Consider the following 27,699-nt stretch of genomic DNA (forward strand, 5'->3'; position numbering starts at 1 on the left):
AATGCAGGGTGATGATGGGGAGGATGACGCTGGCCTCCCTGACCTTTCAGATGAGCCCAATGGAAAAGGCTAAGACACAGCTGCTTCAGCCAGAGGGCCTGGGACTGGTGGGGTGGACTAGACAGTGGGCTGGTCGGTATTTGGGCTTTACTGGTCACCCCTAGAATTAAGCTTGGCAGAAGTCTCTTAAAATCATGTGTGCTGAGCGTTGTTGGAAGTCTCCTGTGCCTCTCATCTAGGGTGACCAATGTCCTGGTTTGTCCAGGACTGTTCAGGTTTTAACACTGAAAGTCTGGTGTCCCAGGAGACCCCTCAGTTCTAGGCAAAGGCTGCCACATCACACAGTCTCCTTAATGCCCTTGGCATTCTTTGAAAGCATATAAAGCCATTTGGGAGTTAATTAGATCACCAATAACCTATAGTTGAGGGAGAATCGGCATACTTATGCCTAACTCTATTACTCTACTTCCTCCAAGTGGAATTACCACTGTGTGGGTGTGCAAGTGGACCTTTCCTGTGGACTGGAACACTCTGGAGATGGCTATGAAGGTTGGGGACAGAACAGACTGAGCTAAGATTATTGCCAAGGGTCGAATCTAGGGGCTTCCTTACTCTCTTCCTGGGGACACTCCCACCACTCTTATTTCCAGGTTTCCATGTGTCAACACCGCAGCTAATGCTGCTCTTCTTTTGACGGAATTTTCTTTCTAGTGCATCCTTTCAGACCTTTTGTTTGACGTCCATCTCTAAAGTCTATTCCTTATTGCTTTAGGGATGGGCCTTTGGTAGGTCGTAATCTGTAATCTGTGCTTACTGGTTGGGATCCCTGCCATCACTGTTTCTCACCCCTGTACACACACACAGTTTCTAAAATCCCATCCTCCTCCTCCATCCAAGGGAACCACAGATTGCTTTTTTCTAGCATTTGTAACATTCATTATTAACTAGAAAATCACTCAGTTTACAGTTCAAATATACTAAAACTCACTCAATTAAAAAAATTACTTCTTGGTAAAAAAAGGTCGCTTAATGGCAACAGGATACCATTAGCAGTATGAAGGACTTTGAATCAACACAGCCCCCCAGTTTTCTAGTGATCTGTCTTGCAGGCAGAGGGGACCATCTGCTGTCATCTATAGAGGGCTTGTCACACAGCCCCCTCCCTGTTCTTCCTTCCTTATTCCTTGGGTCATCTGGCCCAGGAGTTCCTTCAGAGGCAAGTCCCATTGCCTCATCTTGAGCTTTGTCCTTGAAGAGCCAAGGCTGTAATGCCCACAGGCGGTCTTTGTTGGGGGCCTCCTGAGACAGGGGAGTGGCCTTACAGGTGCGGTCTTCCTTGGATGACGGTGATGGACATATTGCTAGAAGGAATCAGCTGCTAGAACAGGACAGAGCACTCTGTGAAGGTCATACGCTGGGTGGGTTGAGACTCAGTGCCTGTCTATCCTTCCTACCAGTGGCTTTGGTTTACTCATATGCCCTTGACCTTCTCTGAACTCCACAGAAGGGGCTCAGGTCACTGGTACCCACTAAGCAAGGGTTTCTGTCACCCGTTTTGTATCTGTCAAACCTTGGGAGGAATATTTTGCTTTTTACAGTACATTATGGAACCAGCAAAGGAAGATTCAAATATATTTCTGTATATTCTTCTTGCTAAAGCAGGAAAGTTGGCTTGCACTCTATAGAAAGCTCTCCTCCAGGAAAGGTGGAAAAATGCAAGGTTGACTGGTTAAATTTCAGCACTGAGTTGACGTGAATGTGGTCTTGAGTCATCCAAGAATATTGGCTGCCATACGGAAGACTGCTCCAGGCCGCAGGGAAGCAAGAGTTGTTAAAGATTGTCTGCTATTTGAGGTTTTTCCTTAATTGTGAGCCTAATCCTTAACACTCTCTGGAGCTTTGTGCTTTGACTCTATGCGTTCTTTCAACATAAAAAGAATATTCCAGAAGCCTTGAAAAGTAATACAGATCTTTACTGTAGATTTTCTTAAAGGGGCAGTGCAGGGGTTTGAGAGTCCATAGAAAGCTTTCTGAAATCCTCTTTGGACAGCTTTCCTCTCCCCCAATTTTCCCTTTCACAGCGTCTGCTAAAAGGCTCTCGCTTCACTCCATGATGATCATTCACCTTTCTTCCCTCCTTCCTCACTGCCATCTGCTTTCTCCTTCAACCGCCTTCGCAAAAGCCAGCTTTCTCCCAAGACCTTCCCAGCTGCCTGCAGCCCTGGGGAAGTGGATCTGGTCTTCTCTCTGCTTTTCTTTTGGAAAATTAGCACATTCTGTGGATTCTGCATCTCCAAGAAGAACCCAACAGATAACCCTGTAAGCAAGATCCTTCCTTCTTTGGAAGGGAGTAAGGGAGAGAGAAGTGCTGTAACATACACTAATACTTTGTGTCTCTGTTACATACACACACACACACACACACCCTTTAATCACATTCTTAAGAGAAACCTATCTGATTTACAGCTTAATGTATGCAGTCACCAAAAAACATGAGAAAAAAATTAACTGGAAATTTGTTTTTTGGTCCTAGGAGTTTGAAGCCTATGTCAATGCTTCTGGAGAACATGGAATTGTGGTTTTCTCTTTGGGCTCCATGGTCTCAGAGATTCCGGAGAAGAAAGCGATGGAAATTGCTGATGCTTTGGGAAAAATACCTCAGACAGTAAGGAAGATTCTACACCATTCCTTTATATCTATCGTCACAAGAGTTCTCACCCCAGACTTCCAGTATCTAAGTTAATTCCATTAGTTGGACTTTAGACTTGGGTTTTCCCTTCTACTTGCCAATTATTAAAGCAAAAGTCTTCTTTTTGAAATTTTACTCCAGCTACTATGTTCAACCGTGGTCCACTTCCCTTGGAGGTCTCATTTTCTCTAAGAGACTCAAAAGAGAATTAAGGAGAACTTATTTTAAAAAAAGAAAATAAACAGGATAGTGTTTCTTCATATTAAATAGGAATATTTCTCCAAAAAGTTGTTGGTGAGGACAACTGGATTTATTTCTTATATATCTGCTTTTATAGTTCTACGTCCACTCATTTTATTAGTAAACTTTCCTTTCAAGTTCAGGAAAGTACAAAAGTCATAAATGCACGTCTTGAGGAATTTCCACAAAATCACAGAACGTTGCCAGCCCCTGGAAGCCTTCTTACTCACTACACTTCCCACCCCTGCCAAGATTAGGTTCGTTCAGAGGACTCCACTTTCCAGCTATTACAGCAGATGTTTTGTTTTAAAATCATATTATGTTCTTTAAACTCTGTTCTTGTCTCCGCAAGGTCCTGTGGCGGTACACTGGAACTCCACCACCAAATCTTTCGAAGAACACAATACTCGTCAAGTGGCTGCCCCAAAATGATCTGCTTGGTACGTGGGGAGGATTTGATGTGTGGGTCAAATGAGGTTAAATTAAGAAAGTGGCTTAGGTATGGCTGTTCTAAAGGATTGTTTAGCTGGAAAACATATGGCCAATGTAGCCCACATTGCTTTTTACCTAGTGGGGCATCTCAATGCACATTTTCTTCTGCAAACTTCTGCAAGGGCCAACTGTGGATAGCACTGAGTCCTTAGAGGGCTTTCAGAACCTAGACAGTATCAGATCGTGAAACTCAGCGACTTGACCACCAGTGTCCCTCCTTTTTTGCTTCTCAGGTCACCCGAAGACTCGTGCCTTTATTACACATTCTGGCTCCCATGGTGTATATGAAGGAATCTGCAATGGCGTTCCAATGGTCATGATGCCCTTGTTTGGTGATCAGATGGACAATGCAAAGCGCATGGAGACCCGGGGAGCTGGAGTGTCCTTGAACGTCCTGGAAATGACTTCTGATGATTTAGCAAATGCCCTAAAAACTGTCATCAATGACAAAAGGTAAGAGAGAAGGTACAGAGGAATACTACCCATATTTTGGCCATTGCATTCACAATAAATATTCAAATGTGAAAACAAATACCTAAAAATCGAATTTATAAGGAAGATGATTTGGGGGTTATTATTATTCATTTTGTGAAAGGATGCTTTAATTCCTATAGAATTTATCATAGAAATTATTTTAAATATTATCTCCCGTAATAGATTTAAAACTTCAATTTATTAAAAAAGTCACCATAATAGATGTCTGATCTATAACTTCTTGTAAAGAGAGAAATATTCCAAGAAGCAGAGTGTCTGTAAGATCAAAACAAACCGGGCTCGTGGAAGTACAGTTTTTCCCAGCACTTAAACCTATGAGGAATTTTGTCCATGGGATTTATAAATGGAGTGGGGGGGGGGGGCGTCATATGATATCACAGGCAAAGGCTTCTAATAAAAGCAAAGCCAAGTTTGTTCAAATATAGCTCTGAAAATGATTCAAAAGGCAAAAGTCATCAGATTGAATGACTTCTGCATAAAATGTATTGTATTCCCGTTAAGCTCACTAGTAATAGGCTGATCAAAACCTTATGGGAAGAAGTGATGGCCAGTGGTGGACTTCATCCAACAATTAATAATGTGAGAGTGCGCGTATGAGCATGTGTGTGCATGTGAGTACGTGTGCATGTGTGTGTGTCTACAAGAGTGTCAGGAGCCTCATTTGTAGTTGCTTCATTTCAAAAGAGACACCAGGCAGGAGTACAGATGTGTGAAGACTGGAGCGTGTTGATATGGGAGGAGACACTACGCAGGGGGACACGCCAAGACTGGACAAGGGAAGATGGGGGTGAAGTGATGGTGCTCACATGTGTGTGGTGCCAACGGATAAAAAACAAAGGTCCACATAACCAACCCAGGGTAACAACCCGCCCAGAGCAACTGGTGGTGTTCTCCACCTTCATTCCAGTTGGCCTCTGCTGACAGCCCGGCTTGTCAGCGTTGGGCTGTGCTGCTCACACATCAATACAATTAAAACCCAACTTCCTTCCGTGTGCTCATGAAACTCGTTCTTGAGGTTCACGTTAGTAATATAATTTTGATCTTTTGTTCGGTGGTAGAGACAACCACTTGTAACCTAAAAATGACTTGGTAGAAGTTCTCTGTGCTTTATTATTTTTTAAAAAACACTAACCAATCAACTTAAGTTATTAACTAAATTCGTCTATTCATTTTTGAGCCTTCTCTATCTGATTGTGAATCTCCGTGTTCTCAACACTCTCAGCAGGGACTGCACCTACATAGAATAAAGAGAAATGGAAAAATTTCAAACTTCAGATTATGCAACCAGGCCATAACAGGTGCTTGATAGGTACTGGATGAATGACAGCAAGTGTCAGAAAATCCATCTTGCTTAAGAGAAATGTATAAAAGGAAGATGTTTAACAATATTTATAGCCACATATTCATATTACCTTACAATAATATATCCAAGTAAAATGGCAGACATGTTTAAGGATTCAGCTTTCAGATTCTGATTCAGACGTCAACACTGTCCAAAATAAACAGAAATCCATTTTGTTTAACAGGCTGCATAGACACAGCTTCATGCTAAATTTAGCACTTAGATGGCTTGATGTTTCAGTAATTGAATTGAACGTATGCCACCATCTTGGAGACAGCACTTAAAAATAGCTTTTACTTGACTAGTTGTGATTGTTTACAACTTCGCATGGAAAACTGTTCATAATTTCTGACATGACCTTTTCATTTATTTCTTTATCTTATTATAAAGAAAGTATAATCTAATTTCCTACAAAAATATCACTAAAAAAGAAAAGAAGAGGGGGCTGGCCCAGTGGTGCAGTGGTTAAGTGTGCACATTCCACTTCTGTGGCCCGGGGTTTGCTGGTTCGGATCCCGGGTGCGGACATGGCACCACTTGGCAAGCCATGCTGTGGTAGGCATTCCACATATAAAGTAGAGGAAGATGGGCACGGATGTTAGCTCAGGGCCAGTCTTCCTCAGCAAAGAGAGGAGGACTGGTAGCAGTTAGCTCAGGGCTAATCTTCCTAAAAAAAAAAAAAAAAAGAAAGAAAAGAAAAGAAGAATGTAGGAAGCAAATTTCAACTAATTTAAAATTAGAATTTTGGCTTCCAATTTTTTTTAGAGATAAAGAACATTTACTGTGTGTGTTTTCTTTTCTGACTATAATAGAAACACATTTGCTCTACCGAGTTTGGAAAATTTGGTGGTTCCTAACCAGAAGCGAGCATAGAGAGGGGATAGTTTACTCCTGTTGGAGTTCCAGGCATTCACAGAACTGTCTTTGTGTTTAGCTATAAGGAAAACATCATGCGCCTCTCCAGCCTTCACAAGGACCGCCCCGTGGAGCCACTGGACCTGGCCGTGTTCTGGGTGGAGTTCGTGATGAGGCACAAGGGGGCCCCGCACCTGCGCCCTGCAGCCCACGACCTCACGTGGTACCAGTACCACTCTTTGGACGTGATCGGCTTCCTCCTGGCCGTCGTGCTGGGAGTCGCCTTCATCGTCTATAAATCTTGTGCCTTCGGCTTCCGGAAGTTCTTTGGGAAAAAAGGGCGAGTTAAGAAGTCCCACAAATCCAAGACACAGTGAGAAGTGGGTGGGAAGTGAACCAAACTTGCAAATGGGGTCAGTGTGAAATTCATGTTTTGCTTATTCAAGAAATACTGAGCCATAAGTTAAACACCCCAGTGTTTTTAAAAATGAAAACAATCTAATTGCTAGTCACGCCTATAGAGAGAGATATTTGAATATGCTTTCTGCTTCTTCCAATATCTTTAATCTGGACTCTCTTGTCATCTTTCAAGTGACTTGCCAAGAGGATGGACAGGTCCTCCTTCATCCTGCATTGCTTTTCTTACTCAGGTAGGGCCTGTTTGGGAGCGCGGGTTTCAGAGGTGGTCCCACGGCACCCCCACCTTGGATGCTGATTCTAACATCATCCTCTGGCTTCCGTAGACTGTTGTGATCAATTCCTTCATCAATGATGGCAGATCCTAATTTATGCTCATGCTTCACAGATGTCACTTGTGTGTTTAAAAAAGGATATGTTTATTCCTGTAGGGCATAGCTCCTTGCACTTGAAATAAACGAGCAATGTAGAGTCCTTCGAGAAGAGTGTATGGTTTCTAACTTTGGGGGAAAAGAATGATATAGAAAATTGATGGGTGGTGTTTGAGAGGATAACCATTGCTTCATCTCTTGTGCCAAAAGGATCTGAATTTGATAAAAGCCCCAAATATAGTGTCTGGCATGTATATTTTCTCTGTTTCTTGCAACTAAAAACATATTAATAAATTCATGTAAATTCTATGTCTTAGGTGTTCTTCTCTTCATTGCTGTTGCATTTATTGTTGTTAACCTCCGTGTTCTAATTACGAAAGCGATGCACGGTTATGACAGACAATTTGAAAAATATAGACGTGCACACATACACAAGAAAATAGAAATCTCTAGGAACCATGTTCCTCAGAAATAACCACATAACTATTTTGGCAAATGCATATATTTATAAAGTATTGCAGCTATACCAAATATATCTAGTTTTCTCACATTCTTTTTCCACTTCAGTCTATCGGAAATGTTCTCCCCAGGCTTTTGTGTAACATTTAATTTGTTTTTAGTGGCCAAGAAGTATCTATTGCATGGATATACCAGGATATATTTAAACACCACTTCTGGGTGAATTCACTTTTATTTTCTTTTGTGAAAAAGGCCTCATTACATGGGGCCAGCCCATGGGTGTGGTGGTTAAGTTCACAAGCTCCGCTTTGGTGGCCTGGGGTTCGCTGGTTCGGATCCTGGGCATGGACCTAGCACCACTCATCAAGCCACACTGTGGCAGCATCCCACATAAAATAGAGGAAGATTGGCATAGATGTTAGCTCGGGGCTGATCTTCCTCAAGCAAAAAGAGGAAGATTGGTAACGGATGTTACCTCAGGGCCAATCTTCCTCACCAAAAAAAAAAAAAAAAAAAAAACAGAAAGAAAGAAAAAAGCATACAAATATTGTTGCCATAATCTAAGAAAGAATGGAAAGTATTTTCATTTTGGAAAAGCAAGCAGAGCCCACTTTACTCTCCTCAATCTCATCATCTTAGTGTCTTCTCCAGACAAGTGTTGAGGGCATCTCACTTTTTCCTGTGGCTTACACGCTCATCACGTGTGTAATAAAAAATGACCCCTTTCTCCACCCCTGCTGATAGCCATGTCCCTCACAATGTGTCTTTGTAGCTCTTACCAACAAGAGGGGGCATCTGTTTCCCCACCTGTTGAGTCCTGGCTGGCCTGTGCCCTGCCTTGGCTGACAGAATGTGGCAGAGGTGATGGGTGCCTGTTCCAAGTCATGTTTCTGCTCGCTCTCTTGGAGCCCCATCCAGCTGCTGTGAGAACAGCCTGGGCTAGCCCTGCTGCACGGTGAGAGACACGTGTCCTTGTCACCCTAGTCACTTCACCCGGTAGCTAGCCAACTGCCAGAAAAGTGTATGAAGCCATAGACAAGCCAGCCCTCACCCAGCCTACCAGCTGACCACAGATACTTGAGCGACTCTAGTTGTGCTTGGCCAGACCAACAGAACCACTCAGCTGACCCGTAGATTCATGAACAATAATTAATGATTGTTTTCAGTCATTAAGCTTTGAGGTGGTTTGTTACACAGCAATGACTAACTGATACATTCACTCCTGGCCCTAAATCCACAATCTTTCATGTGTTCAAAGGGCAAAGGTGTGTCCTACCCACCTCTATATCCACCTCAAGCACACGGCAGGCATGCAGTCAGGGTCTATGGAACATAACTGTAACCACATAACTTGAATAATCTTTGAAAGAGAAAAGAAGGCCCAGCAGGGAGTGGGAGGAGGCAGGGCAGAGGGAGATGTGGAGGAAGGGGCATGCGATAACTGCTTTCTTGTGTCCATTCCTTATCAGTCAACATGTCTCCAAAGGGCAGAGTGAGGGAACTGTGTATGGATGTTATGGGGAAGAGGCATTCAGCACCATGTAGAGCAAACTCATTGTCTAACCACTCATATCCAATGAAGTAGAAATGGGCTACTGAGGGTAATGAGCTTCCTAGGATCGGTGGTGTCCAAGCAGAGGCCGAGGGACTCCCTCTTGGCAGGGTGGGCACACTTTGGGAACTAACTAAGGAGTCTTGGACCTAGTTGGCTCTGGCTCTTGTTCTGTCGCTCTGTAATGCATAGGAAGGTTTCCAAAGGCCAGTATTTCATTGCTCAAACTGTTGATCTGGGCTGTCTCTCCCAGCTACAAGTGGCAGGGGAGTCCTCTGGGCCCCACTTTTGGTTCAGGGAAACAAGGTTCCTGCCCTCTTACCTATCTGTGAGGTTCTTTACCTTCTAAATATTCTGCCAGTGAGAACCCCCTTCCCCTGCAAGTCATCCAGTCCGTGGGGAGGAGTTGTCTTCCTAGGACCCCTCTGTCACCCTCACTGCTCCAGCTGCCCTGACCACACTTCCCCATCCTGGGCTCCTACGACCACATCCCCAGGGGACTTGGCTGTGAATCACCCCCTCCCACCTTTTCCCTTTCCCAAACAGGCCACACATGTGGGTAACAGAAATGTTCAATGACAGCATAATGTGGGGTTTTTATCCCAGGGCCCTGTGCACTCCTCAAAGCCCTCAGTTGATAGAGACTCAGAGAGGCAGTTGGATCTCAAAGTTCCAAGGGTCTGGGACCTAACGGTGATGATTCTAAAGAAGCCCACCCACCCCGCCAGGAGACCCATTCCTCACCTGAGTTACGACTGAGGAGCCCGACCCTCTCACTTCTTTGTCATCCCCTCCTGCTGTTGCCCACATTACCATTGATGTGTATTGGGCAAAGAACGAAGCCTCCTCTTGTGGTGTATTTTTGTTCCATCCAGGAGAGGACTCTGAGAAAAGGTCAGTATTTAGGTCCCAGGTAGATCTTTAAAGGGTTCCCAGGAGGGAAAGAGCACAGGATGGTGCAGGGCCCCGGGACGGTGAAGGTTTGAGGATGAGGGGTTTGAAACAGAAGGAAAAAGGATCCAGGCACTTTTGATCCTCCATCTTGACATCTGTGTTGGCGTTTGTCAGCCCTTAGGGTGCTGCTGCTGTTGAGAGAGCCCCAGGAAAGCAGAGAGGAGAACTGCTGAGGTGGATTTCTCAGTCGTCATTCATTTTCAGTGTCTAGAAAAGAGGGTGGGGGGGCCCTTCTTAACCAAGTGTGTTAACACTTTTTAACTATTTCTCTGTAACAAATGACCAGAAACTTAGTGCTCAGAACAAAAGCCATTTATTACCTCGCAGTTCCCATGGGTCGGGGGTCTGGGCCTGGCTTAGCGGGCTCCTTTGCTCGGGCTCTCACAGGCTTCACTCAGGTATTGGTTAGCTACATCCTGTGTGGAGCTTGGTCTTCATCCAAGCTCATGTGGCTGTTGGCAGAATTCAGCTCCTTGTGGTTACAGCACTGAGGCCCTCACCCGGATGCCGCTTGGCGCACTCCATAGGCAGTTCGTGTCCTGGCTGTTTACTTTTCAAGGCCAGCGGGAGCATCTCTCTCTAGCCTGCCAAGATGGAGTCTTATATGACATAGGGAGTGGGTTCCCATCTCCTTTGCCATATTCCGTTGGTTAGAATTTGGGTCTAACCCAAGTCATGGCTTCTGTCCCTGCACCGGGGGAGAGGATTATGCAGGGTGTGACTCATCGGGGGTTGTCTTAGGGTAGGTTGACACCCCAACTATTTAAAAAATCTTGTTGATTTCGAAAGAGCTTGAGGAAGAGATGGCAGAAGCAACAATAGACTCAGAGGAGGACCCATCAGAGGAAAGAGAGGACCTGGGACCTCTGGCGCCAGATAACGGTGGTAAGAAAGTCAACCCCTCTTCCTGCATTCCTGCCCCGTCCTGGTCGCTAATTCCTCGAGGACAAGTCCCAGCTGAGGTCTCAGTTTCTCCATTTGTCCAGTGGACAGGAAGTTCCCTGCCCAATCGTCCCACAGGTGCAGCTAGGGCTGTGCAGGCATTGGGGAGGCTGAGGTACAAGGGACACCTTCTGTCACGGCCATCTCAGCACCGCACCTGTGCCACCTTGTCTCAGGTACATTCCAACAAGTCACGAACCTCCTCAACATCATGGACAGCGAGTCAGCAAAGATGGACACTGCCGGGGCAGGGCCTGACATGCGGAAGACGCTGGCCTCGGTGATAATCACAGAGAAGGCCACCACCGAGCCCTCTGTGGTGATAAACGCTCTCATTCGCTGCCTGCAGGTGCCGAAGGTAGGGCCTCCTCACCCTCAGCCTCTCCTTGGAGCCCAGCCTCCTGCAGCTGTTCGTGCATCCCGCCACTGCTCAGCGCACAATACTGGCTACTGCAGGCATGGGGCTCAGTGCTGGGGCACAGAGCTGGGCAGGACTGGGAGGTTCTTACTCTTTGCGGACCTCCTGGGGCTGAGGTTTCCACGATTTTAAAGTTCCCCTATATTCTGACCCAGTGGATTTGGAAGCCAACGTCCTAGAGCATGTGAGCTGAGTTACAAAGATGATGAGCAGGAGCAAAGCAAGTGGACATGGGGCAGCAAAGACACGCCACAGCCAGGGTGCAGGGGTGCTTGGCCAGTGGGGGTACTATTTAGCTGGGGTTGGGGGGGCTGAGGTAGAGGATGTTGAAGGGAGGGATGAAAAGTGTAACCGGAGATCATGGTGGGCCTCTTATGACAGGGACCAGGGCATCAGAATCCCCTGGAAAGCTTGGTAAAACCTGGCTTGCTGGGCCCCACCAGGAGGGGTTCCGATTCAGCAGGTCTGGGCGGGGCCTGAGACCCTGCATTTCTGACAAATTCCTAGGTGCTGCTGCAGCTGCTGGTCTAACGACCACGCTTCGAGAACTGCTGGATTTTAGATCATCCTTTAGGCTTCGGGGATGTTCTTTACGGGAGTTCTTTACAGAACAATGTGTGGTAGCCAGGAGGAAGGTGTGCTGGAGTCAGGGAGCATAGGCAAACGGTTGTCAAAGCAGATTTTTAATACATAGATTTTATGGGGGCTGGCCCGGTGGCAGAGCGGTCAGTTTCGCATGCTCTGCTTCAGCGGCCTGGGTTCACTGGTTCGGATCCAGGTGCCGACCTACACACCACTCGTCAAGACATGCTGTGGCAGTGTCCCACATACAAAATAGAGGAAGGCTGGCACAGATGTTAGCTCAGCGACAATCTTCCTCAGGCAAAAAGAGGAGGATTGGCAACAGATGTTAGCTCAGGGCCAATCTTCCTCTCATGCACACACACAAACATACACACAAGTTTGAAAACCGCCGGTCTGGGGCCACGCGGTACTGAGCAGCTAAGGCCACACAATTGCTGGAGTTTACAAGCCTCTATTACTTGCTGTCCCAAGACCAGGAAAGCAAGGCCAAGGTTCTCTGCACCTGATTTCACTACTAGGACGTACAAATTTGGGTGAGTTCTTCTCTTCCTGAAGTCCCCAAATTAGCTAAGGTCTTGACTACCAAGAATTGACTTTCTTCCCACATGAGGGAGGAGGTCATTTTCCCAGAGGGCTTTGCAGGCAACGGCTCACATATAAAGTCAACCCTCATTCCTTAAGAGGGGCTTGGCAAACCCCATTAAATGAGAGTCATTCTCAAATATGACTCTCCAGGTGCGGTCTGGGTTGCACAAACTGTTTGTCCAATTCTGTCCTAACCCAGGTCATTTGAAATGGTGATAAGTGCTTTATAGGAATCAAAATTGAGGAAGAGGTACATTTCCTGGTCTTAAATGCTCCCTCGCTAGGGCTAAGGGCAGAGCAAACTGGCTTTCTTGGACTTTCAAGAGGGCCCGTGTCAAGTTTGTGGAGGAACCTTGTGTGCTGGCCCTTTGACAGCTGCCTTGCCATGTTGCCAGATTGAAAACAGGGCAGAAAGAACAGATTTGCAGGCCACACTGACAGGGCCAGTTGGATGAGTTGGATGGAGCAGGGAAAGGGGAAGCGTTGGAGATGGAAGAGTCAGGGTCCGGGGCTTGGGCATCTGAGGGATGGGGTGTATAGGAGCAGGGCCGTGGGAGGGAGAAGATGGTGGACTTATGTGCTCGGGCAGGACTGGGTCTGTCCCAGGCCCCACTTCCGAGTCCAGGATCTTCCCACCCACCATACTTGTTTCCCAGATTTCCACTCAGCGCAAAGTCAACATTTACAACATTCTCCAGGAGATCATCCAGCAGGAGGGGGAGCTGGAGGAGCAGTGTGTCCAGAGGCTGGTCGCCATCGCCTCCAGGGAGATGAGGGAGATCCTGGAGGTAGGAGAGCCCTGGGCTCCATCGGTGTCTGGCCCCCTGCCTTCCCAGGGCCTCGGCCATTGGTAGACATGACCTGGGGTGCCCAAGGGCCTTGTCCAGTTACCTCATGGGGCAAGGATGGGCTGAGGGAGCCAGAGGGAGCCCAGGCGGCTGGTGCAGGTGTGGGGCAGGAGGGTTTTTATGAAGGCCCCCCGATGGTGGCACCGCACGTCCCTCTCCTGTCCCCCTGCAGATGGAAGGCTACGTGAAGGCAGAGGCGGCCAGTGACACCCTGGTGGCTTTGTCCCGAAACCACTTCAGCTTGGTCATGTATGAGCTGCAGCACCACCTTAAGCCCCTAAACCTCACCGACGAATTTGTCATCGTCACCCTTGCCAAGCTGGCCAATGGCAACGGTGCGAGCCTCAGGGTCCTCAGCCCCCGTTTCTGGCTCCCAGGCCTCCCTCCTGGGCTCTGCCTCTCTCTACCTCTGTCCTGGCCCCCACCCCTTCCTTTTCTCTCTTTTCCTATCTTTCTCTGGCATTCGCTCTTTTCCTCTCTGTGTGTCTCTCTTGGTTGTTAAGACTCTCTGTCTGTGTCTCCACTTTTCATTTCTGTCTCTTTATTCCTCTGTCATTCCTTCTTCTCCAAGTCTCTCTTTCCTCTCTTCCTCTCTGGCTCCATTCTTCTCTCTCTTCCCACCTCCCTTTCTCTTTATTTCCTTTGTGTCCCTCTGTCTCTTTCCATTCCACAGACATACACTGCGATCCTGCTCCACGCAGGCATTGTGGTGGGTGCTGGGCCACGGCAGCGAGTGAAACCCGCACAGTCCCTGCCCTCATAGAGGACCACAAACAGGTAAACCGGAAAAGAGGTGATGGGTATAAAGAGAACAGCCAGGCTGCTGTCTGAGTTCAGGATGTGGTGAGGGGACCTCATCGCTGTGGGGACCTCATTGAAGTGTGACCTGGAGGATGAGAGGATGACACCTGTGTGAGAAACAGGATGAGGAGAACATCCAACACTAACAAAACATCATGTGCAAAGGGCTTGAGGCAGGAAAAAGCTTGATTGCTGTGAAGAACTGAGAGCTCACTGTGGCTGGAGTTACAGAGGAGGGGGTGGTGGTGTAAAATGAAGTTGGAGAGTTACAGGGCCTGGTGGGCACTTGAAAGCTACTGATGGAGGCCGGCCTGGTGGCGTAGTGGTTAGGTTCATGTGCTCCACTTCGGCAGCCCAGGGTTTGCGGGCACAGACCTGCATACTGCTCATCAAGCCACGCTGTGGGGGCATCCCACATACAAGAGAGAGGAAGATTGCCACACATGTTAGCTCAGGGTGAATCTTTGTCATCAAAGGAAGAAAGAAAGCTACTGAGGGATTTTTAGGCTGCAGAATTGCCTGATGGGACTCAGGTTCCAGGAAGACCATTCTAGCCATCGTGTGGATGGAGAAGGGATGGGAGACGTGTAAACGGGAGGTTACGGTGGTCGGGCTGGGAAGCATCTGGTGAGCAGTGAGCAGACATGACGCATTAATGGAGACACCGAAAGGAACCAGATGTCCATCTCTGGAAGCAGGCGTGCTCCGAGCGAGCGCCCACACTCTGACTCTCTGCTCTCTCCCAGTTCCTGCCTCTCCGGCTCTTCCCTGTGGCTCTGTCTCTACTCTTCCTCTTCCTTCTGTCCCCCGATCCTCCCCTCTTTCCTGCCTTGCTTTCCCCTTCACCCGCTTCCAGCTCGCTTTTTGTACCTCACGCTGACTTCCGCACTATTTCCTGGGGCCCCAGCCGGCGCAATTGGGGTTCCCTGACTCTGCAGTGTGGGGGGCTGGCGGTGCCGGTGGTGGGGTTGTCCTCTCTGCCTTCTCCCTGCTGAGTCCTGACCCACCCTGACTTCCTGCAACCTCTCCCCCTACCCCACAGTGTTCGAGTTCATGCCGTACATGGGCATCACCCTGGCCACCATATTCACGATGCTGAGACTTGCCAACGAAGCCAAGATACGCCAGGTGATCTGTGGTGGTACGTGTCCCTCTTGGGCCTGCTGGTCTGGCCCAGTCAGGGCGCAGAGGGGCGAAGTGGGGTAAACAGGTGGAAGAGTTGTTGAACAAGAGGTGGGTTGTTCATTTATTCCCAAGCATTTGCTCAATCTCCTGCTTTGTGTGGCCTCTGATTGTCTCTCTGGGGGGACGAGTGGCTGGACCATCGTGGATGCTTTTAGGAGGCCTTCACGGCCTTGAGGGAGGCAGCTGTGACTGTGACTTAGTTTAGCTTGCTCTGCAGTTAAGCATTTCAGGAGAAGACTGGAGAAGGGCGCTGGGATTCACAGCAGAGGGACCGGGGAAAATATCTCCACGTCGGGTCTGAGGTGGGCAGGTCTTCGATGCTATTTACATCGGATCGCCTTGGCCCAGGTTCTGATTACTTAATATTTTTGTGGGCCCCAAATCCCTGATACCCGAGAAAAATGGGGCAAAATTATGTTTACTGCCCTCTGTGCTGGAATCCCCCAGATGTGAGTAAGGAGTCCTATTCCAGTGCCCACCCGTGACCCCCCCCCAGCACGTGAATCTCAAAGGATGGAGCCTCGATGCACCTGTGTGCTTAACACCCCCTTGGGGGAGCCTTTCACACACAGATATTCAAGATCAAACCAGGGAGCTGTGAGGGAGGAAGAAGGGCAGAGCTGCGGGGACCAGAGGGGCTTTGGCTAGCTGTGTCTTTGGCCATCTCAGTGACCTGCTCTTATCGGAAGTGCCTGAGCACCCCGGCCTGGAGAAGGTGGCCTGGGAAGGCGCTCATGGCATCTCCCCACGCCCGTAGCCATGGAGACCTTCTGTGAGACGGTGCAGTTCTACCTGAGGCACCTGGAGGACAGCGTCTACCCCGTGATGACCGAGGACCAGTTTGCTATGAAGCTGTTCCCCCTGTATCGCTATTTTGTGACCGTGTGGCTGAGGAACCACAACCCAGAGGTGAGATGCATCCTTCTCAGGAGGGCCCTGGGGTCCCCCGCCAGTCATGGCTCCCCCGCCTGTGGGGCTGGGAGGGCTGAGAGACCACCGGGTCCAGCCTCCTTCCCGGAACCCCAGAGAGACGGTGACCTGGTTAATGGCACAGCCGGGAGCTTGTGATGCTGAACTGCCGGGGCCCTGGAGCCTCAGCAGGCCGGCTTGGTAAAGGCCCTGGGACTTGCTACACGAGGGTCGATGGTACCCGCATGCTGGGCGCTCTCCAAGCGGTTTACCTATGGGAGCTAGAGCGGAGGCACTGAGAGGCTAAGTACCTGCCCAAGATCACCTAAATGACAGAGTGAGGACTCGCGGGGGCAGGCTGGCCTCCCTGCCCACCTGTGGGGCCTTGGGTGAGGCCCCAACCACTTCCAAGGTCGCCTCTGTCATGTGCCCTTGATTCTGTGGACGGGGCTGACATCCCTGGGCCTTGCTGGGGGTCCTGTGCTGAGGAGTCCAGAGACCTGCTCCTGTGGCAGGTGAAGCTGGGGGTCATCAAGTCCCTGAAGCCCATGCTGAACCTCCTCCTGCCCAACGACGACCTGCGGGAGCAGGTGTACGACTATATCCCCCTGCTGCTGGCGGAGTACCAGGGCAGCCTGGAGGCCCTCTGCATCACGCAGGTGAGGGCCAAGCGGGCGGCAGCCCCGGCTGAAGCCCTGGAAACAGGTGTTCCAGGGGACTGTCATCTGGGTGGAAGGTGAGGATGTCAGATATTATGATCCCTGCCAGGAGACCCAACATCTGCGCCCGATGAGGGGCCATGGGGCCTGGCCCTTGTAGGGTTTGCAGGAAATGAACGCTGCTGTTCCAGGTGGAAGGGACGAGATCCCAGAGTTTGGAGGCCACAGTGAGGTCGTGGCCTTTGTATCAGTTCCCTAGGGCCGCCATAACAAAGAACCACGAGCTAGGGAGCTTAAAACAACAGAGATTTATTCTCTCATGGTCCTGGAGGCCAGAAGTCCAAAACCAAAGTGTCAGCAGGGCTGTGCTCCTTCTGAGGGCTCTGGGAGGAATCCTTCTTGTCTTTTCCAGCTTCTGGCGGCCCCAGGCCTTGCGAGGCTTGTGGCAACATCACTCTGATCTGGCCCTGTCTTCACAGGGTCGTATTCTCTGTGTGTCTCTCTGTGTCCTCTTTTAATAAGGACGACAGTCCTCGGGCTTAAGGCCCACCCTGAATCCAGGACGACCTCATCTCAGGATCCTTAACTATTTACATCTGCAAAGACCCTATTTCCAAATAAGGTCACATTCTGGGGTTTTGGGTGGACACGAATTTTGAGGGGACACCATTTGCCCCATGACAGCTTTTAACCCCTGGGAGACGGAATGGTTGCAGGGCTCTGAGAGGAGGCGTGAGCCGGGCTGACGTCCATCGTCAAGGGTCCCCCGTCTGCAGACGAGGTGTGGCTCTCAGCTGGAAACTAGGAGCAGAAATGGATGTGATGGACTTAGGGAGCCAACTGTAGATCATTCTGGCTAAAGAATGGTATTCGGCTCCAGGTGAAGACGAGAGAAAGATGAAAAAGGGCTTGAATGCCACACTTGGTGGCCCAGTGTGGTGCTTCCCAAACTTACTGTGCACAGGAACCGCCTGGGAGCTGGTTGAAACACGCAGTCGGGGTCAGCAGGTCTAGGGCAGAGCCTGAGAGCTGCATTTCTAACTAGCTCCCAGGGGCTGCTATACCTCTAGTGGGTGGACCACAGCAAATGGCAAGGGTCCAGATTCTGACCTTGAGTTGGTAGAAGGTCATCTACCACCATCTGCCCATCCGTTGCAGGTCTTGAGGCAGATCCTGGAAGTGTCGGTCATCACCAACACCCCCATCCCCCAAATGCAGCTACACCCCATTTTCATGGAACTGCATGTCCAGGTGAGGCTGGCGAGCTGGGCTGGGCATCTCAGGGTGAGTCAGCAGGAAGCCGGCTGCAGGAGGTGGCACAGCCGGCCAGGGCAGAGGGCGAGATGGTGGCAGAACCCCCTGTGTCACTCGTGTGCCTCCTGCATCCCTCTGGGGTGCGAGGCCATGGTGCCCACGCAGCTCCTGTCCTCTCAGGCTGGGCTGCCGCTGTGCCCGTATCCCCTGTCCCTGCTGGGACCTCACCTGGCCTCCCCACACGCCCTCTCCCCAGGTGTGCGCCAAGGCCCCCACCCAGCAGCACTACAGCAGCCAGAACCTGATGGAGATCGTGCACTGTTTCATAGCCCTCGGTGAGGCCCCCCCCGGGGCCGCTGTGAGCCTGGGGAGTCCCGGCCCCTCTGAGCGCTGGGCCCGGGGCTGCCTCCTTGGGCTCGCTCCGGCTCAGTGGGCACGACTGAAGTAGTACTTCCCCCTGCAGCCCGCTCCTACCCCAAGGAGCTGATGAAGTTCTTCTTCAGCCAGATGGAGATGAGCAAGGAGGCCATCCGCGTGGGGACCCTGACCCTGATTAGGGCCGTGGTGAGCGCAGACGGTGAGCAAGGGTGGGAAGGCGGGGCAGGGGCGGGGAGGCGAGTCTCACTCCTGTGTGGACCTCCATCATTTCCTCTTTTATAGACCCTACTGGGTGGGCCAAGAAGCCACGGCTGTCCGCTGCATCACGTTTTCCATGCTTGAACCTAACCAGTCCTGTGACCCTTAATTCTCTCCTTCAACCCTGAGTCCCAGCTGCCACCTGAGTCTGAATTTCAAACTGTTACCCTGAATCCTAGTACTACCCCCCAGAGCTAAATCAAAGGCTCAATGCAAAGCCTAGTTGCATAATGCAGGTACAGCCCTAAAGCCCCATTGACCAAGTGCCCCACCTTAGTCTACACCCAGATTCCAAGTCCCTAAGCTCAAACCCTAAACCTGGCCTTGATATCAAAAGGGAACTACTGTCCCAAGCTAAGACGCTAGCTCAGATATCACCTTTGTGTGAATTTAAACAAGACCTCCCCTGCTGGCAGCATGTGGCCATGCAGGTACATGACTTGAGAAGCACTTGGGCTACTCCCGTTCAGCCCTTCAACTGGGTGCCTTTGTGCAGTGCACAAGCTGGGAAACTGTACATGAAGGACCTTCTGTGCTTTTTACCTCCTTGATGGGCAGAGATGACAAAGTTAATGACTAGAATTGGCCTAGCCATTTTTCTGTAAAAGGCCAGATAGTAAAAATATTTTTGGCTTTACAGGCTAAACAGTCTCTATGAAAATTCCTCAACTCTACCGTTGTAGAGCAGAAGCAGCCATAGACAGCAGAGCATGGCTGTGTTCTGATAAAACTTTATTCACAAAGACACGCTTTGGGCTGAATTCAGTCTTCTGGCAAGACTGCTAATCTCTGGTCAAGAGTAACAAGAAAGTAGCTTCTTACACTTCATTGACAGGGGTGTAAATTGCTACACCATTCTGGGTGCTCAACTGGATAGGGACCAAAACTGAGGCTTAGCAATCCAACTTCTTGTCAATTGTCTGAAGGAAATAATTGCCCGAAGGAAATTGGACAAAGATGTTTGCAAAGCATTAGAAACAACCTAAATGCTTTTCTGTAGGGAATTTGTGGAATAAATGATAGCATATCCACACAATGGAATACTATACAGCCATTAAAAGTGTAGTTAATCTACTCTTCCTCAGGGCCAGCTCGCCCACTACGCATTAATGATGGAGGATGGGGCTCTGCCTGTATCGTGACCTCAGTTATGTGAAGGAAACCTCTATGTTTGTTTAGACAAAAACAGGTTTAGAAGGACACACCTGAACTGTTAAGAGTGGTTATCTTTTATTTTAATTAATAAACATACACCATTTTTATAGTCAGAAAAAAAAGTTTCCATTTTGGGGATAAAAACTCTACATTGTAACATTGTCCCTTACTGTCTGCTTATCTGCCACTATCTACCCCGTCCTCTTCTCCTCTCCTCCTCTGTCAGCACTGACTTCTAGTAGCATCTAGCCTTGAGTGTAACATCAACCTGAGTGCCTAACTCTAGTTCCGTCCATGCTGGCTCTCTCCAGAACCTTCTCATGGCGTCTCCTTCTCACCCCCCTTAATCTTCCTCCTTCTTCAATCTGGGGGGTTGTCATCTGCTCTATGGCGAGCAAACACCTAGGACTTCTTGTGCCCCGGGCACTATGTTAACTCATTACTGCTCACAGCAGCTCTGTGAGGAAGGTCCCGTTATTATCCTCATCTTACAGGTAAGGAAACTGAGGCACAGAGGGGCTAAGGAGTTCACTGAGGTCACACAGCTGGGATGTGGCAGAGCCGGCATTCGAACCCAGGCAGCCTGGTGCCGGAGCCCAGGCTCTCTTCAGCTGTGCTTTGCAGCCTCCACAGGCCCACTGTGTGCCCAGCACTGTGTGCCCAGCTGAGGGGACTGGAGAGCTCTTAGATGGAGACCCTGTGCTCAAGGAAAGTCCACTCATTTCAAAAGAGACACACACAAAGCAGAGGCTGAAGGAGGAGGTGTAAAACGATGGGGCCAGGCCGGGTGGGTGGAGGTGGGGTGGGGGGTCAGGGAGGTGGCCAGGCTGAGGGAAGTGCCCCTGAACTGTGGTGTCCAGTCAGAGGCTCTCAGGAGGCGTGACCTGGACGAGCCACCTGCCCCCTGGCTCCCTGTGGAAGGCGCGCTCCATGCCACCCAGGGAATCTCGCAGCTCCGGCATCTCCTTGGAGCCACCCCCGAGGCCGGCGGCCCTCCAGGCTAGTTTTCCTCTTTCAGAGCCCAGGATGAACATCAGGACCATCTACCTGGCCATCCGGGTGGTCAAGAACACCCTCTCCGACACCCGCTCCAAGGTAACAGGGCAGAGACTGGAAAGGGATGGCACTTGGGGGCACTTGGGGGAAGCGAGGGGAAGTCTGGCAGGTGGCCTTCTCCATCAGCCGTGGCCTCGGCTCCTCTCCAGTTCTGGGTGGAGATCCCTGGCCGGCCTCTTTGAGTCAGGCCCTTTGATGGAAAACTGAGCTTCCTGGGCAGTATTGAGCAGGGCGGGAGGCCAGAGACGCTGTGGTCCAGCTCTCCTCAAAGCCCTGGGGTGTTCCAGTGGAGGGCTCAGACGTCAGCCTGGATGAAGGACAGGCTGGGCAAATCCAGCTTCCGCCAGAGCCGCTTGGCTGCCTGGGGGTTTTGCAAGGTCTTTACTGCATTTGAAAAAAGCTCCTGAGGAAGATGCTCTCTGCCCTCCACACAGAGGCTAAAAGTCATGGTCCAGCCTCCACTGCAGCCACAGCCACCGTGGAGCGGAGCTTCGGTTCCAGCTGTGGGCACTGGGGACCCCTGGGAGGGACGGTCCAGGATGGCGAGAGTCTGTACCCACGGGGGAGAGAATGGAGGATTTGGGCTGGAGATCTAGGCAGAGCTGTTCTCAGTCTGTGGGAGCTGGGAAGGGAAGAGAGAACAGGCTGGTTCTGTGCTGCCCCCAAACAGTGAGGCCCAGGGAGCGCAGGATAAGGGTCAGCTTGTCCCCACCAGTGCTACCTGCATAGAAGGGAGTGCACTCCGTGTCTCTGAAGGGTTCAAATGAGGCTCCTGGGTGGACGTACAGCTGAGCAGGATCCCCTGGATGAGGCAGGGGGTGGTGAGCAGAGTGCACAGTAGCCAGGCGGCCCGAAGGCCCCTTCCAGCCCAGGACACCCCCAGTTCCTAGCTGCCTGGTGTCACGGGATGGGGGGTTAGATGCCAAACCTCCCACCCTGGAGCCCGCCCCAACCCCCAGCCTGTCTGCCCCCGTCCCCGCAGGTGAGGATGGCTATTCTCCGCATCATCGGCCAGTTAGCTCTGTCTGGGTACCAGGAGAGGATCAAGGGCTGGGGGCTGAAGTACGTGTCCACGCAGCTGACCCTGTCCACCTACAAACTGGTGAGTGGCCCCGACGTGCAGGTCATGGAGCCGCTGGACTTTGGGGAGGATTTCCAAAGCACTGGGGAAAGAACCACGCTCGATGCTTGAGCCTGCACGCATACGCGTTCACGACACAAGTGCACAGACACACAGTGAGCTGCAGGTAAGGACATGTAGCCACACGCAGGAGAGAGAATACAGAGAGCCACGCAGAGCTCTGAGCAGCCCGGAGACCCCGCGTCTGGGCATCGAGCTCGTAGGGGTGAGCAGACTGCGCCCAGGACCACAGCAAGCCCCTGCCAGCCCACAAGCAGGGACCCTTTGGGTCTGTCTTCCAGACAAACCACCGGGAAAGCTTTTATCAGAGGGACCTGGAGGAGAAGATGGTACACAAAGTCACCATGGACACCGTGAGGATCATAACGTCCTCCGTCAGTGGGATGACCAACGTGAGTGAGCCCACGCCCCACGCACTGGCCCGCACGCTGGAGCTGGTGGCGCATGTCTGTGCAGCACCACGCTCGGGGGAAAGGTGCATGCCCAGAATTCTGCATTGTTGCTGCCCCCATTCCCCCAGCCTGGGCGGCCTGGGGGCCTTGATCTCCCAATTGCCTGAGCTCTTGTCCTTCAAGATCCAGTTCCAGAGCCAGGTCCTTGATGGGAACTCAGGGCCTCCAGATGCTAGGGCAGTGCCTGGCACACAGTAGGCCTCAAAACATATCAATTGACTTACTGCCTGGAAGGTATCCGTTACCTTAAAGCCCCTTCAGTCCAGGAGCATGTGTGCGTGTGTGTGCACACATGTGCACACACGTACGTGTGTCTCTAAAGAAATGATTTTAGTGGCTTAATTCCACAAACATTCCATGAGTCCCTACTATGTGAAAGATGAAGGCACACACTGGGAGGGCTCGGCATGACCCCAAGGAGTTCACAGACTTTAGGGGAAACCAGTGTGTCAACATTTAGTTGCAATACAATGTGACATAACAATAAGATAGGAAAAATTTACCACGAGAGCACGAAGAGGGAATCATTGTCCATTAAGTGAAGCCACTGGCTCGAAGCTCCCTGTCCAGTGTCAGCTTATCCTAATTACAGAAATAACAAGAATGGTCACAACAGCTACAAGCCATTGAGCACCAACGCACAGCAGGCCCTGGACTAGGTGTGCCAGGTGTAGAATCTCACCCAATAACCCCAACAACCCCACGAGGTAGGGTCTCTGATTATTACCCTGTTTTTGTAGATAGGGAAACTGAGCCACAGAGGGACTCATTAATTCGTCCAGGCTTCCAAGCTGGTAAACCAGTAGAGCCAGGATTAAAACGCTCATTCCAGTTCACCATGCTGCCTCCCTGGAGGGACCCAGGAGCCGGGGATGCTAGTCCTGGTGGCTGGAACGGGCCAAGAGACTGCTCTTGTTAGTTGATGGCACAAAGATCTCACCGCAAACTCCTAGGGCAGTGTGGGGAGGCTGAGGGGGACCAGGATTAACTGGGGGTGTTCAGTGACCATTCAAGGAGAGAGGGGGATGGCAGGGTGGTGATGGAGGGCTAGAGACACTGCCCCAAGAATGTGCATCGGTCAGTGCTCTCCAGAGATACAGAGCCAGCAGGGGATATGTATAGCCCATTTATTTCAAGGAAGGGGCTTATGCAGCGGTGGGGGCTGGTGAGTCTGACATTTGTAGGGCAGGCTGGAAGCTCAGGTAGGAGCTGGTGCTGCCATCCTGAGGCAAAGTCATCTTCTTCCTCTTTGCTCTCAAGGCCCTTGAACTGATTGGGTGAAGTCCACCCACATTATCAGGGATAAGCTCCTTAGCGGATTATGGACTTCCATCACGTCCACGAAGTGGCTTCACAGCCACACCTAACAGTAGTGTTTGATCGAATAACTGGGTCCTCTCACGCAGCCAGGAGGACACCTAAAACCGACCCTCGCAACTGGCAAGCTTGCTGGGTCATCTGCCCAGTGTGCACCTACCTCTACAGGGTTTGGGGCCAGAGGGAGGGCGCTGGTCAAAGAGGATGTGATGGGCGTGGGCTTGGTGCAAGGCCAGCAGGGATGGCGGTTGGGCACCCAGGACTGGCTGACTCCCTCGGCCATAGCGGGGAGGGTACCACTTAGCCCTGACAAAGACCGGGGTTGGCAGCAGAGCCAGTCAGGGCCGAGGCTGTCGTGGGCTTGGAGCTCCATTCTGGAGAAGCGAGGGGGAAGCCGACACCCATCTCCTTGCATGGCCACGGGACGCCCCAGCTGATCCTGCCCGCCCTCCCCTCACCAGGAGTTTTGGGTGAGGCTCCTGTGCTACATCGTGGAGACCGACTACACAGAGGCCTTGACCCCCATCTGCATCAGCCTCGTGAACCTGGCGGAGCGCCAGCTCCACAGCAAGGATGCGGAGGCCGACGCGGCCGGCAAGAGCAGGCACGGTGGGCAGCACCCCTGCGCCGCCTGATGGGGTTGGGCGGGTGGGCCGCTCCGTGTCGGAATGTTTCCCTTCTCCAGGAAGCGTCCCAGAGGCCAAATAGCTGGGCCGAAGGCCCACCCTTGCCAGGTCTGAGGAGGTGTCACAATTGTGCGAACTTCCTCTGGCAGCTCGCTCCTCGTGTCCCCACCCCTGAGCTCACACCCTGACCCAGACCGCAGCCTGTGGAGCTCCTGGCTTGGCCTTTCTTGAGATGTGACCAATCAGGGCCTCTGTGAGCCAGCTGGAGGAAGGTCCCGTCGGAGTCCTCTGTACACCACCCCACCGCGGTCCCCCTCTGCTTGAGCACGGTTAACATCAGACTCTCAAAAAAGTGACTAGGCCCACCTACAGATGGGGTGACGCTGCTGTTCCAAGGGGCTGTTCTTCTGGGCCCGGGGCTTTCCTGGATGAGTGGCTGGCGATGGATGTGATTTGGGAGCCCCTTAGGATCCAGGGATGGCAAAAGGCTGAGCCTGCTCTGAGCAACCAGCTGGGCCACCCCCCAAGGTCTTGCTCATGCCCCTACCCCCCACTCTGGGGCTGAGTCCTCTCCTGAGCCACTCTACCTTCAGCTGCTCAGTGGGCCTGGCCCTCCTTTGCCCATTGGCCTAATGTGAGTTGCTTCTCATGAGTTTTCTTCTCATGAACTCATTGCCTCCCAAAGCCTGCGGGGGTAGGGATGGGATGGGGAGGTGTGTGTCTAATGACTGTTGGATCAACAGAGGCCAAGGTTCACAGTAGGAGACAAATACTCCTATGGCAGGTCCTGGTGTCCACTACAAAGTAGGCGTGTCCTGAAAAGAGCATCTTCTGAGCCCCAGCCCATAGCACAATTCTCCCTTCTTCCTGGGATAAGCCAATCCAAATGATGTTCTTTATAGAAAATGCCTTGTGCTGACCCATTCTCCATTCTGGGGGCAGTGGGATGGTGTCAGGTGCACCTTCCAGGGTAAAGCACCCCTCGGGGGCACTGGGGGTGCTTCCTGGTACAAGCCAGGTCCTTCAGTGAGGGTCGCATGTCCTTCTTCCTCAGTGGACCTGCCTGCTCCACAGAGGCTGCTGGCCCGTCTCCTGGTGAGTGGCTTACCTGGGTTGTTCCCTGGCCTGGCTGAGGCTATGTCCTGCGTGCCTCTCCCTTGAGCTCCTAATTCCCGGAGCTTCCAGAGGGAGAGGGGAGCTGGATGCTTTCAGGACAGAGCTTTCCAGGTCCCTGTCTGGTGAGGACCTGCTCCGAGATTCCTCTGCTTGGCCTTTGAGCATCCTCAAAGCATCCCCAGGTTACCGCCAATGGCCTCCATGCCCCCGGGGGTGGACTCAGTCCTGCACCTATGTGTCCTTTTCCTTGTGTTGACCCTGGATGCTAATCCATGCTTCGAGGAAGCCCGGGATGTGGAGGGAGCCCATGGTCTTGCCTCTCATCTCCTTTCCTCCCTGTGGCATCCTCTATGGGGAATGCTCTCTGGCCCTGGAGATCCTCAGAGCTCTGTTTGAAAACAGCCCACCTTGTCCGACTCACCCCTTTGCAAGTGTAGGCGACGAGGCCCCAAGTCAGGTAGCAAGGTGCCCAGGGCTGTCCAGCCTGATGTAGGGCCCCACTAGAGTCTGGGTGTCCTCCAGGTACTGATGTCATCCCCCTACAAGGGGGAGGGCCGTGGGATAGCCATGCTCAACCTCCTGAGGACCCTGAGCCAGAGCATCGCACCCTCCATGGCTGACGCGTGGGAGCAGGAGATCCCGCTGCTGGTCAAGTACCTGGAAGGTGAGGTGCGAACCCCCCTGTGAGTGTACATGTTGGGGTACTAATCACGTGGCCTGAACAACAGGAGCCGTGGCTCGAGGTGGACCGACTTAGCCTGTTTTGGTCCTTGGGAAGGTGGGGAGGGAAATGCAGCATGTGGTGGGCCCATCCATGGAGGGTCTCGCAGGACCGGCCAAGAAGACTGACCCAGAAGAGAGCAGCAGAAGAAAGTAGCATGTGTGGCCCTTCCTTCTGCAGAGCACACTGAGTTTACTTGGAATCAGAAGACCTGGGAGGACAAGCTAATTCAGGTAAAGAGGTGATCCAGCTTGCTGAGGCCGGGATGGGGAGAAACGGATGGATGGGTGGAGGGGTGTTTGATGGGGCTGGCACGTGGGGAGTTTAGGAGCCCCTAAAGGACACGTTCTGCTTCTGTCAGAGAAGTCTTGGGGAGTACCAAGCATGTCCACAGCTATAGGTATCTATCAGCTGGGGACAACAGAAGGCCTTCCACTGTAGGAAACCAAGTGCCCAGGAGAGCAACACAGGGGTGACAACCCTCCCACCAGCCCCCAAGCCAGAGCTGTTTGCCAGACCCACAGGCTCTTAGAACGTTGGCGCTGGATTGGGGCTTTATGGGTCAAGTGATCTAGAGACTGGGGAAGGGGGCTGGAGAGGAGGGGTTACCACTCAAGGTTACCCATCCCCCCTGGAGCCACCCACCGAAGTCTTCTGCCTCCCCAGTTTCTGAGAAACTCCCTCAAGAAGACTCGGGGTTCCAACTGGAGCCTTCGCCTGAGCAAAGAGCTGAACAACCAGATCGAGAGCTTTGACAGCCCATCCCTGGAGAAGGTTTGTCCCCACAGAGGCAGGGCAGCTCAGACAATGAGGGGACTCCAGGGATGGCAGAGTGGAGTCATGCTGTGTGTGAGACCAGCAGCACCTGTGGCTCTTTACAGGGACCTGGGAGGATAAGTGGGTGGTCTAGACCAGCGATGTTCAGTTTTTTATTTTGTTTTGTTTTTCCTTAAGAACTTGCTTTGTTGAAGGTGGGGATCTCTCCTCTAGCCGCCAGCTTCCCCATCCTTCCCACTTCACTCTCCGCCTGAAGTGGTCTCATAGCAGAGTCCAACAGGCAAGGACTGAGCTATCTGAACAGGTGTTGGTAAATAGTGAAAAGAGTGAGGATGACACTGAACCACAGGAGGATGAAGGGATCACCGGGTTCTACCCCAGCAGTGAAGATGATAAGGCCTGGACTCGGGGGGTAGGGAGAGTGGGCAAGCTGGGGTTTGGAGCTTTACTCCCAACTGTCCTCACCCCCACCTGACAGATTGCTGGATATACTTTCTTACACCTGACTCATCCAGATACTGGCCAATGACCACATGTGTATATTTCACTGTAAAAAAAGTCTTTACAATACTATAAACATTGTCGAAAGAAATCAGAGAAGATCGCAATCAATGGAAAGCATCCCATGTTCATGGATTGGAAAATGATAT

General features: G+C 51.3%; 2 protein-coding genes across 15 annotated transcripts in view; both read left to right on the forward strand.

Moving 5' to 3' along the window:
• The window catches only part of LOC103567365 (UDP-glucuronosyltransferase 1-6), an 88,586-nt gene extending 81,376 nt beyond the window's left edge, over positions 1-7,210 (forward strand). For all 5 annotated transcript variants that reach the window (XM_070618626.1, XM_070618627.1, XM_008544000.2 and 2 more), the window contains exons 2-5: positions 2,534-2,665; positions 3,282-3,369; positions 3,655-3,874; positions 6,193-7,210. In XM_070618626.1, the coding sequence (XP_070474727.1) occupies positions 2,534-2,665; positions 3,282-3,369; positions 3,655-3,874; positions 6,193-6,490 (738 nt within the window). In that variant the 3' untranslated portion in view covers positions 6,491-7,210. The remainder of the gene's footprint in view (positions 1-2,533; positions 2,666-3,281; positions 3,370-3,654; positions 3,875-6,192) is intronic.
• A 2,334-nt stretch (positions 7,211-9,544) lies between these two features.
• The window catches only part of MROH2A (maestro heat like repeat family member 2A), a 44,428-nt gene continuing 26,273 nt past the window's right edge, over positions 9,545-27,699 (forward strand). For 2 of the 10 annotated variants that reach the window (XM_008544003.2, XM_008544006.2), the window contains exons 1-19: positions 9,545-9,806; positions 10,656-10,751; positions 10,985-11,166; positions 13,053-13,184; positions 13,417-13,579; positions 15,088-15,186; positions 15,988-16,139; positions 16,655-16,798; positions 17,957-18,049; positions 18,309-18,387; positions 18,516-18,629; positions 20,862-20,938; positions 21,882-22,001; positions 22,322-22,432; positions 24,271-24,418; positions 25,490-25,530; positions 26,074-26,215; positions 26,453-26,505; positions 26,939-27,046. In XM_008544003.2, the coding sequence (XP_008542225.1) occupies positions 9,731-9,806; positions 10,656-10,751; positions 10,985-11,166; positions 13,053-13,184; positions 13,417-13,579; positions 15,088-15,186; positions 15,988-16,139; positions 16,655-16,798; positions 17,957-18,049; positions 18,309-18,387; positions 18,516-18,629; positions 20,862-20,938; positions 21,882-22,001; positions 22,322-22,432; positions 24,271-24,418; positions 25,490-25,530; positions 26,074-26,215; positions 26,453-26,505; positions 26,939-27,046 (2,130 nt within the window). In that variant the 5' untranslated portion in view covers positions 9,545-9,730. The remainder of the gene's footprint in view (positions 9,807-10,655; positions 10,752-10,984; positions 11,167-13,052; positions 13,185-13,416; positions 13,580-15,087; positions 15,187-15,987; positions 16,140-16,654; positions 16,799-17,956; positions 18,050-18,308; positions 18,388-18,515; positions 18,630-20,861; positions 20,939-21,881; positions 22,002-22,321; positions 22,433-24,270; positions 24,419-25,489; positions 25,531-26,073; positions 26,216-26,452; positions 26,506-26,938; positions 27,047-27,699) is intronic. The other 8 variants (XM_008544007.2, XM_070618629.1, XM_008544008.2 and 5 more) reach the window with 6 other exon arrangements.

The sequence above is a fragment of the Equus przewalskii genome, chromosome 5 (genome assembly GCF_037783145.1).
Source record: "Equus przewalskii isolate Varuska chromosome 5, EquPr2, whole genome shotgun sequence".
Lineage (NCBI taxonomy): Eukaryota > Metazoa > Chordata > Mammalia > Perissodactyla > Equidae > Equus > Equus przewalskii.